At 31.7% G+C, this 12199-nt stretch overlaps 1 protein-coding gene across 1 annotated transcript; it reads left to right on the top strand.

The window, feature by feature from the left end:
• Positions 1-10201: 10201 nt before the first annotated feature.
• Positions 10202-11941, top strand: LOC114175899 (scopoletin glucosyltransferase-like). Its single transcript, XM_028060746.1, has one exon. It carries the CDS (start codon positions 10306-10308, stop codon positions 11737-11739), a length of 1434 nt encoding a protein of 477 aa, XP_027916547.1. The 5' UTR covers positions 10202-10305; the 3' UTR covers positions 11740-11941.
• The last annotated feature ends 258 nt before the right edge of the window (positions 11942-12199 follow it).

A 12199-nucleotide genomic window follows, 5' to 3' on the forward strand; every position in this document is an offset into this window, starting at 1 on the left:
CCACAATAGTGGGTCTGTGTGAGAGTGGCGCCTGACAGCAAGGGGTAACCCACCAGGCGATAGCGGAGAGAACAGGGGCTCCGCGTGCAAGTCTGGCGCCTGGCGAAGAGGACTATACCGCCGGGCTGTCTGGACCAATTTCGCCTGGCGGCGCTGGGTGTTGTGCCGGGTGGCAATTCAGCAGTCTTTGACTTGTGTGTCGTGTTTTAAGCAATGATTATATACTTGGATCGGGAGATGTTGTGCCATGAGCAGGTAGGTTCATGGATGGTGGTTACATGTTATGATATGAGTGGGGAGGTTCATATCCAGTTACTCTCGCGTGGGGATACGAGCGAGGTAGGTTCGTATGTTCCGTGCTCACGCTTGAGAGATGTCACGTGCGAAGAGGTACGATGCTGGTGGATCACATGTGTTGGACTACGGGCGGGTAGGTCCGTAGAGCAGGACTACGAGCGGGGAGGTTCGTAGAGGCAGGACCACGAGCGGGCATGTTCGTGTGAGCATCATATTCCCGAGTTCAAGGCTAACCTTTTGTGTGAATTGAAGGCTATACAACCTTGGAGTTAAGGTCTTGGCCAAGAACTACGTAGGTTGAAATTAAATGGGTGTATGATTTATCTGATGTTATTATATATATGCATATATGTTATTTTATTTTCTCAGCTCATCCTTTCTGTTTGTGTATGGCGATGATCGTGTGATTCGTTAGACGAGAGCATATGTGGATACAGGTGATGCTGAGGATGCTCAGGCAACGGAGTGAGGGCTAGTTGGGATTAGAGCTAGGCATAGTTGATTATGCTTTTATTTTATGATTATGGAGTTTTTTTTGGAAACTGTAATGCCTTTATGACTACTTTCTTATAGTTTTGGCGCGAGTTTAATTGTTTTAAATTTTCCCGCATTTGGGAATAATAATATCAGGACGATTTAATTTCTTTTTCTTATTTATTTATTTTAAGTAATATTACTTAGGGATGTTACACTTGAGAAATGCAAAACATCAAACTAAGAACCAATTGAACCATCACATATATGAAATCGTGAAACAAATCATAACCATTGAAGCTTGCAGCAACACTACTGTCAAACAAGAGCCCCTCCATTGCTAGTCCTCTCAAATGCAAAGAAACCCTAATTGTTTCAAATCCTTGTAGATTGCGTCTTCACCACGAGCCACCTCTGATTTGAACCACCATCGACAACGAAGAGCCTCTATGCCTGAAATCACCCCTTGCAAAAAATGCCAGTAGCAACCACACATTTCAAAACCCAGGATAAAAAAGTTTGAATTAGAAGAAAGAGAGGAACTGCCACATGGCAACCCCTGATTGCACAATTAACGGGTCAAAATATGGTCAAGCATTCAAACTCTGGTCAAAATAGCAAAGTGAGTCAAACATGCAAGGTCTAAATTAGAATTTTGAGATAAGATTTAGTTGTTGATAATTATTTAAATATTTTTAGATAGTTAATCAGATAATATCAACCAAGAATATCTTTCACATATTTTTAATTGATAAAATTTGTTAATCATTTGAAAGATATTACATCAACAAATAAAAGATTTTAAAGATTTTATCAACAAAAAAGATAAAGTCCAAGTCTATTCAAGTTCTATATAAAGAGACCTAGGGGAAGCATATAAGGACTCATTGGCAACTCTCTAGTTTCGGCAGCTACCATCCATCACATCTCTCATTCTTTTTCATCCTTTGTATTTTTTTCTCTCATTCATCATTTCTCATGTATTCCATCCAATCCATGGAGTGCTAAGTTTTTAAGGTTGATTCCACTGTAATTTAATTATGGATTCTAAGGTTAAATTAAAATAATTTCCTTGTTCTTTTTATTATTATTGTGGTTTCCATTTATCTATGTGTCCTTTGCTTCTTAATCAAATAGAAAATAATGATTTTAAATCTATATGCATGTTAATCATATGAGTTAAAGGATTTTTAATTCAATTGAGACTTTACTTTGATTTTATTTAGCAACTTTCATGTGATTAAATAAGTTTTTACCAAAATTGAGACTTTACTTTGATTAAAGGTAATCACTTTAACTAAAATTAGTTAAGACTTTACTTTGATTAATTATGTTTTTATTAGGTGAGGAAACAAAGGAATAGACATGATTAGACATAGTAAAATTTAATTGAGATTGTACTTTGGTTGAGTTTACTAGGAATAATATAAAAGTTTTCACTTTTAATTGAGACTGTACTTTAATTAAAAGTGAGAACGTAAACAAATGAATTGAGACTTTACATTGATTTATTTGTAAATCTACAACAATTAATTTAACAATCATCTTTAGATAACCGATGATGAATCTATTTTTAAAATAGTGGAATTAGCCTATTTTACTATAATTGTTTTAAAGTCTTTTATTAATCTACAGTTTCATTTATTCTTAAATTCTTAATATTTTTGCATATCATCCATATAGTTGTAATTACATTAGGTTAGATTTTTAAAAGAATTAAATATTGAAAATCAATTTCGTATTCGTTGGGATACGACTTGGGGTTAGCTTAACCCTATCTACTTTGTTTACTACTAACTTGACAATATTGTGTTAGCATAAATAGCCTTGATGATTTGGTGCTTGAAGATTTGATGAAGATAAGGCCATTACCTTGGAACATGTTGGAACCACGCTTAAATTGATGAAGATGTGAAGATTTGATGTTTCACGTGTTCATCAAGCCTTGTGTGCGTACTCTCTATCTGGTTTATTCATGAAGAAAACAAGCTTGAAGACTAGAGTTCATATTGTAGACCTTTTAGCATTATATAGATGTATAAGGTCTTGGTTGTGACTTTTAATCTATTCAATGACTTTTTAACAGATTCTATAGTTGATTTATTTTGTAATCGACTGATTTCACTTAAGTTAAGTGAAATCAACCGATAGATTTAAAAATCAACCTATTGAATTTTGTAACAATTTGACTATAAAGTCTATTTTTCCCAAGGTAGAGAAAAAACAACCATTTCTTAGCCCAAAAACTATTTGGAATCAGTGGAATACTCTCTCTTTTGTGATTATACAAATGTGAAGTTGTTGAAGATTGAACTTGGATCATCTTGGAGCTTTTAGCTTGGTTTTTGAAGCTTGGAGGAAGAGGTTTGGTAGGCTAGGTTGTGCTCCCAATTAGGTTTGATCTTTCTTAAGCTTCTAGGTTGTGCTTGGTGGTTTTCCAGTTTTGTAAGGGTAGTCTTGTTGTGCTTGTGTTGATTCTTATGTGATTAAAGACTCATTGGTTGTAATTTTTGCATATTTTGAAAGCGTAATATTGTAAGCTTTCAAATCTTTTGAAATAGTGCAAATTCAGGCTCGGGTTGCCTTGACTAACCGGATGTAACTCAAGTTTGAGTGAACCAGTATAAAAATCTTGAGCATTGTAATTGTCTCTAACTCTTCTTTCTTGTTTAGCACTTTAAAGTTTAAAGAAATTTGAAAACTGAACCATCTTTTTTATATTATTGTGTGTTCTTGCATGATTTGAAGCTTTGCTCATATTTGTATCACTCATAGGCATCAATCTTGTTTAATCTTTCATGTTATTTTTTGTTTAAATCACAAATTCACATTTCTGCAGTTTTCCCAATTTTTCATTGGATTGTTTTTTTGATTTAATCTATTGATTCTATCAGTACTGTATCTTTTTAATGAAATCAATGAACTGTCTATGTTTTTGATCGGTTGAAAGTGTATAGTTATGTAACTTTTGCATTCTCATTTCGTGGTTAATTTCATAAAAGTTACCTTAGTTTTTAATTAGGCAATTCAACACCCCCTTCTCGGCATTTCAACCATTTCAATATTGACATATTGAAGTTACTATAGTTAAGTAGTGTTAATTTGATCACATCAACGACAACGTTATCAAGTTCCCATGGAAGCTTGCCATTTTTGTTGGGAAGACCATGACAATTTGATAGAAAATCTACACACAATGGTCTTTCTAATAAAATTAACCTCATACACAAGGATAAGAAATTTGTCGTTCATTGTTTGACACCATCACAAGTGGTTGAGGATCAAATACAAATGAAATTCAAGAGGGAAGAAGAAGAAAAGAAAATGTTAAAAACTCCAAAAAGTAACTAACAATGAGTCAAAGGTGTGGGAAAGTGGTGTTTCTTCTCACAAGAACATTCAACACGAGGTTCTTCTCTTAACACAAAAATATTTAGAAAAAGTTCTTCATGTTGAACAACCTTCATACCTCCTTTTTGTGTCAAGGAATACTTACATGCACATCTAGTGAGTCTACATCTAAGAAACTATCTCCTTCCATAGAGAATATTTTGAAGGAATTTCTAAAGAATGACCCATTGGGCTTCCACCATTTAGGGGAATAGAGCATCAAATTGATCTAGTGTTTAAGGCTAGTCCTCCTAATAGACTTGCCTATAGGAAAAATCCACAAGAAACAAAGGAGTTCCAAATTGACCAAGTGCTTGAGGCTAGTCTTCCTACTTCTTTTGACTATTCATAAAGGAGTATCCAAGTCTACATTTATGAAGGATTTACATGAAAGGGTTAAAACACAAATACAACAACAAACTGAGAGATATAAAAAATTTAACAATAAAGGGAAGAGAGAGGTTATCTTCTAGGAAAAAGGATTTAGTTTGGTTTCATTTACGCAAAGAAATATTTCCAAAACAAAGGAAGTCTAAACTTAAACCCCGAGGAGATGGTCTCTTTCAAGTCCTTAGGAAAGCCAACAATAATGCATATCAATTCGACTTACCTAAGGATTTTGGAGTACATACCACCTTCAATGATCTTATTCCTTTTGTAGGTGATTCAAATGATTATATCGATCTGCCAAATTTGAGGACAAATCCTTCTCCAGAAGGAGGAGATGATGACATTGGTCCAACCAAAGGCTCAATCACTAGGAGCATGACTAGAAAGATCCAAGAAGATTGGGAAGATACTAAGGCAAATGGGTCTAATGGGCTGAAGCTAATGATGACATGGGCCAAGGAGGATGTCAAGATTTGATGGGCTTGTGTTTCACCTAGTAGAATAACATTTATTTTGGCCTTGTAATTGGGCCTTATTTTAAATAATGGGCTTGTAAATGGATTGAATCACAAAATACCACCTATTATTTTAATTTCTCTTCTAATAACCCAATTACAAATGCTAGGTCGATCCACCATCTATAAACACCTCACATTAACCTCATTTAGCACATGTTTCAAATGCATGGAAAATATGAGTGTCACATGGCTTGTGATCCACAAAAATCAGCACCATTTTAGCACATGTGAGGGAAATTCAATTTGGAGCTTCCAATCCTATAAATGAAGGCCTCCACCCTTGTAAAAATCACTCTTGAATGTTTAGTGAAACTCTATTGGAGCTTCCTCTAGCCACCTTCCTCTAGAATAGACCCAACCTTTCTAGAGAAACCTCACCATACACCATTATAAACACCTACACTGAGCCTTCTCCTCCATTTTCTGTTGCATTCTCCTTCCAACCAAGCCATCAATGAATCATATGTCATTTCTTGAGTGGCTTGATCGACTCTCTAGGATCGCTCATTAACCACATATTTGTTTAGTTCAAGTTTCAAATGACTTTCTCGTCAACTTCGTATTATCGAGCATTACTTCACACTGACTATCATTTAGATTGCTCCAATAAATCAATAATCTCCAAGCGTTGAGATCATTAAGACGTAGATCTTGGGCTTTGCATTTCGTGCCTCCTTAACTGCTCATCTTTTGCAATACTATAAGGCAAATTGATTTTTCAATTACTTTTTCAAAAAATATACGGTTTATTATATGACCCATTGTTGAGAATATTTACTTAATATCTTTTTTATTTAAAATAGTTTTTAGAAATATTTTATTTTAAAAAATATCTTTCAATTTTAAAAATTAGTCATTATTTTAGAATTAGGAAATCAAGATAGAGGTATTGTAAATATATTATTTTTATATTTTGTTACATTTTGTTATATATATATATATATATATATATATATATATATATATATATAGAGAGAGAGAGAGAGAGAGAGAGAGTATATGAATAAAATAAAAGGTTAAAATACTCCCTTAGTCCATGTTTTTGTTGAAAAATCTCAAATAGGTCCTAAGATTTTTTTTAGTCTCAATTAGGTCCATATTTTTGAAAATGTGTAATAATTAGGCCCATTCCGTTAGTATGATGTTAACGGTGTTAAGGATATGCCACGTGTCAGCTCCACATTATTTTGATTTTTTTTTAATTTTTTTTAATTTTTTTTAAATTATTCATGCCACGTGTCACGTCAATATTGTGCCACGTGTCACGTCAGTAAGGTGACACGTATCAAATTATTGTCTGATTCTCAATTTGGTCCATATATTTGTTATTTTTATTACATTTCAGTCCATTTGTTTAAAATTTTTTAAATATATTTATTTTAACCTTTTACAAAATTATTTTAAAATTTTATATTTAAATTTATTAAATTGTTATTTTTAAACCAACTCTAACATTTGTGTATAAATTATTTAAAACAATTTTGTAACAAGTTAAAATAAATATTTTAAAATTTTAAAACAAAATATAAAATAAACTTAATATCATTAAAATTGTTTAATAAAAATATCATTATTAAATTTATATAAAAGTTAAATTTGATCTCAATTTGGAGAAGATGAAATTGAAAATTAAAAAAAATGGACTAAAATATAATTAAAATAACAAATATATGAACCAAATTGAGATTCAAACAATGACTTGACACGTGTCAACGTGTCACCTTACTGACTTGACACGTGGCACAATATTGATGTGACACGTGGCATGAATAATTTTCAAAAAAAATTTAAAAAATTTAAAAAATTTAAAAAAATTTAAAAAAAATAAAAAAATACAAAATAAAAAATACAAAAAAATGAGTTGACACGTGGCATGTCCTTAACACCGTTAACATCATACTAACAGAATGGGCCTAATTGTTACACATTTTCAAAAATATGGACCTAATTGAGACTAAAAAAAATCTTAGGACCTATTTGAGATTTTTCAACAAAAACATGGACTAAGGGAGTATTTTAACCAAAATAAAATAACAAGTTCCTTTATATAATATCTCTTGTATCTATTGTATATCTCATATCTCTCATATTTTCATAACCCTAATATTCCATATTGTAATACGACTCATAAAATTCCATAAGTTTATATCTCAATTAAGTCTAAATCAAACTATCAAGATCAAAAGAAAGACTTAAGAGAATGTATACTTTAATCAATACCTAATAAATCATAATATAAACTAAAAATGCACCAATTAATTGAATAAGATAAAACTATCATAAAACTAACTTCCATATTATATTAAAACTAACATAAAACTAAAGTTAATACTACAAATATTCTAAATATTTAATAAAGTTAAAAATGCCAAAAAAAATCTACTCAAAGTCATCATCACATGTAATCAACAAGGGGGAAACAATAATACAATGATAACACAATAAAGTTAAGGGAAGCCAAACACAACAAAGACAAAAGAAAGGTAAACCACCATATGAAAACAACAAGAGGGAAAATGTGAAAATCAACAAGAGGCAATACAATGGTGAAGAAAACTAGCCTTAATGTGAAAACCAATAAGAGAGAATGAGTGCTTGACAGAAAACAACTATAACAAGCCTCAATGAAGTGAAGATTACCCTAAAGGTTTGTCATCATCGTCGTTGCACTTTAGGAGCCTTGCACGCAAAGAGAAATATAGTGAAATGAGCTTGTACTTCTTTTCTTTTGTTATAAAACTAATATTTATGTCAGAGCCTAGTCTAAGCCACGTAAATTTCAAAATTTACATAAGATCTAGGGCTAACCAACGTAATTTTACGTTTGTTAGACCTAGACTTGACGTAAATTTTGAAATTTAAGTGGATTGACCAAGGTTTAACATAAATATTGGAGACTTATTTACTAAAATGTCATTGTTGATTTCTTCTATACCTAACATGAAAATGATGACATAGAATGTTATTTTTTTGTTAATGTAAACACACTATTGGTACTGATATTTTTATTCTTTGAATTTTACTCTCCAATGTTACTAAAAGTAAAATCCATGTACCATACGAAGCTAATAAGATTGGTAGCGTAGTGTTAGAAGGAAAAAGAATTAGCCTCCTATAAATGTTGCTAATTTAAGTTGTGGTGGAAATAGTTCCATCCATACCTACAAATCAATTTGGATTCTCTGTTAGCTTTTTTTGTAGTGTTTCTATGTTGTGTCTTTAAAATACACATTTTAAAATTTTAAGATATATTAAAAAAATTTAACTTACCAACATAGTGTATTTTTAATGCTCAATAAAAAACAACACAAAAAAATTTAGTAGAAAATCGGGACTCTTACAAATAGTTTCAAATACATACCATCTTAGTTATTAGTTATAAAAAGGAAAATTCTATATTAATACCATTAAATTTTTCTTATCCCTATACAACATCTAATAAATCTAATACTTTACCTTTTTATTTAATTCTTTATAAACATATTTTAAAATAAACATATAATTTTTATTGGTGTTGTATACACATTACTTTACTTTGATATTCATCTCCTTTTATTTTTTAAATATGAAATTTTACTTATTTAATAATTAAATTATCTTTAAAAATGAGTTGGAAGTTGTATTTTTTAGTGTAAAAAACATTTTCATAACAACAACTCCCGAAATTGATACTTTTGTCTTACCTTTTAGGTAAGGTAAGCATGACGCCATGTTTAAACTTAGGTTTAATTACTCGGATGATACCCACTTTGGTAAAAGTGTGTCAATCTGGTACCCGTTTTTAAAAAATATCAATTGCATCCCAACTTTTGAAAAAGTGTTTCAATTAAGTCTCTTTCAGACAGGGTTGACTAACGCCATTAGTCAATGTGCCAAGTGTTAGTCTGTGGTTTTTTTTATTTTTTTTCAATTTTTTTAAATTTTAATTTTTTTAAATTTTTTTGAAAAACAAATTAAAAATGCCACGTGTCAAGTCCTTGTGTGTGACACGTGACATTGCAATGCCACGTGTCAGTGTCACTATCAGATGCCATTATGTTGATTTTGATTTAATCCCTATATATGTCTTTTTGTTTCAATTTGGTACCCACTTATGTGTATCTGATTCAATTTTGTCCCAATTTTTTAATAAGAAAAATATTTTTGTAATCCATTTTTTTTAAGATTAAAACTAATTAAGTATATATATATTTTTGCAAAATTAAGTACTAATATTTATATTGTTTTACTAATATTTTTAGACTAAATTTATTATTTGTATAAAATGCTTTACTAATATTTTTTTATTAAAAATGACTTTTTAACATATTACTTTATTAATTACTTTTTTATTAAGTACTCATGTTTTGTTAATTATTATTTTTTTTCAAAATAGAACAATATTGTCTAATACTAATTTTAAACCAAAATTTATATTTGTCTGAATGTTATACTAATTTTTTTTATTAAAAATGACTTAATAAAATGACTTTTACCAATAAATTTTAATATAAATATCAAATACTTAATTTTTGTAAAAAAATTATACTTATTTACTTTTAATTTTATAAAAAATGGATTTTAATTATTAAAAAAAATTAGGTCAAGATTGAATTAGATACACATGAGTAGGTACTAAATTGAAACAAAAAGACATATATGGGGACTAAATCGAAATCAACACAATGACATCTGATAGTGACACTGACACGTGACATTGTAATGTCACGTGACACTAACAATGCCACGTGTCACACACAGGGACTTGACACGTGACATTTCTATTTTCTTTTTCAAAAAATTAAAAAATATTAAAAAAAAACTAAAAAAAATCAGAAAAACCACAGACTGACACGTGGCACGTTGACTAACGACGTTAGTCAATTCCGTTTGAAATGGACCTAATTGAAACATTTTTTCTAAAGTTGGGATGCAATTGACACTTTTTTAAAAGCTAATACCAAATTGACACACCTATATCAAAGTGAGTACCATACGAGTAATTAAAATATTATTTATTTAAAAGAAAATTAAGGTGTTTTTTTTAAAAATAATATCTTTATGGATGTATATCTGACACTGTTGGCAAGTAGATTAAATGTTCTTCGCTGCCGTATCTTTATTATAAGGTGCCAGATGCTCTGAATATATATTTATCTCCACTTTATCTTTATTAAGGTGTCGGATAGTCTGAATATATATAGAAAGGCCTTGAGGATAAAGTTTACATTGACATACTCACTCAGTAAAGAGAAAAATGGGTAGCAGTGATGAACATCATACTCTGCACATTTTCTTCTTCCCGTTCTTGGCTTATGGTCATATAATACCAACAGTTGACATGGCTAAATTATTTGCAGAAAAGGGTGTGAAGGCCACCATTATCACCACACCAGGCAACGCACCTTTTATCTCCAAAGCCATTGGGAAAGCCAAAACTAACAACAACCAGATCCAGATCCAAACCATCAACTTCTCTTCTGCAGAGGTTGGTTTACCTGATGGCCTTGAAACTACTGATTCAATCACTAACCCATGTATGATTGAACCTTTCTTCATGGCCATCTCTTTGCTGCAAGAGCCACTTGAACAACTATTGCTCAAACAACGTCCGAATTGCGTTGTTGCTGATATGTTCTTCCCATGGGCAACTGATTCTGCCGCCAAATTTGGAATTCCTAGGCTCGTCTTCCATGGAACTAGTCTCTTCTCACTCTGTGCTACAACGTGTATGCGGTTTATGGACCCTAACAACGATGTTTCTTCCGATTCTGAGTCAGTCACCATTCCTAATCTTCCGGGTGAGATTAAAATAGCAAGGACGTCGTTGGCATCTTATGGCACGGGAACGGACATGAACAACTTGTTGAAGGAAGCAAAGGAATCAGAGTTGAGAAGCTATGGGATTGTTGTTAATACCTTCTACGCACTGGAGAAGGACTATGCGGATCTTTACAGCAAGGTTCTTGGAAGAAAAGCATGGCATATTGGTCCCTTATCACTTTGCAACAGGGACATCGAAGAAAAGGCACATAGAGGAAAGGATGCGTCTGTGCATGAGCACGAGTGTCTAAAATGGCTTGACACAAAGAAACCCAACTCAGTTGTTTACGTGTGCTTTGGAAGTACAACACGGTTACCTGATTCTCGACTTAGAGAGATTGCTATTGGTCTGGAGGCTTCAGGGCAACCATTCATGTGGGTGGTGAGGAAAAGCAAAGAAGATGGAGTTGAATGGCTACCTGATGGATTTGAGAGAAGGATGGAAGGGAAGGGAGTAATCATAAGAGGGTGGGCACCTCAAGTGCTAATTCTTGAACACAATGCAATTGGGGCATTTGTGACCCATTGTGGATGGAATTCAACCTTGGAATCAGTGACTGCTGGGGTTCCCATGATAACGTGGCCGATTTTTGCCGATCAATTTTTCAATGAGAAGTTGGTGACGGAAGTCCTTAAAATTGGGGTACCCGTTGGTGCCAAAAAGTGGATTGGATTAGAAGGAGATAGTGTTTCATGGGATGCGGTGGAGAAGGCAGTGAAGAGGATAATGAACGGGGGAGAAGCCATTGTAATGAGGAACAGCGCAATGGAGCTTTCGAAGCTGGCTAGGCGGGCGATGGAAGAAGGAGGATCTTCTCACTCTGATTTGATAGCTTTAATTGAAGAGTTAAGTTCAATAACTTTCTGACTTACCGGTCCGTGCACGATGCATTGAAGATATAAGTTAGATTTTCTATTAAAGTACAGTATTCTTCTTCTTTTTTTTAAGTAAGATATAAGTTAGTCGTCGAAGTTATGAAGAAGTTGTGTTAAGGTGTTACTTGATAACATTTGAAGTTAAAGTTATCTTATTTTTAGATAAAAAAATATCATATTAAAATTGAACTAAAGCATGTGCGATTTTAAAGTTATATTATTTTTACAAAACTTTTATTAAAATTGAACATGTTATTTTGGTGCGATTTTAATTTAAAATATATTGAATTAATATCATTATACTTTGCTATAATTTTAATTTAAAAATATTTGTTATATATGTATATTATATTTTTTACATAACTAACTGTTATTATTATTAATTTATTAAATATAAATTCAGTTAAAATTAATTTATAATATCCTTTTACATTTTTAAATAATTATTATAT

This window comes from Vigna unguiculata, chromosome 3, assembly GCF_004118075.2.
Source record: "Vigna unguiculata cultivar IT97K-499-35 chromosome 3, ASM411807v1, whole genome shotgun sequence".
NCBI classification, from domain to species: Eukaryota; Viridiplantae; Streptophyta; class Magnoliopsida; order Fabales; family Fabaceae; genus Vigna; species Vigna unguiculata.

Coding starts and splice junctions, on each gene's coding strand:
- LOC114175899 (XM_028060746.1), top strand. CDS start 10,306: ATGGGTAGCAGTGATGAACATCATACTCTGCACATTTTCTTCTTCCCG.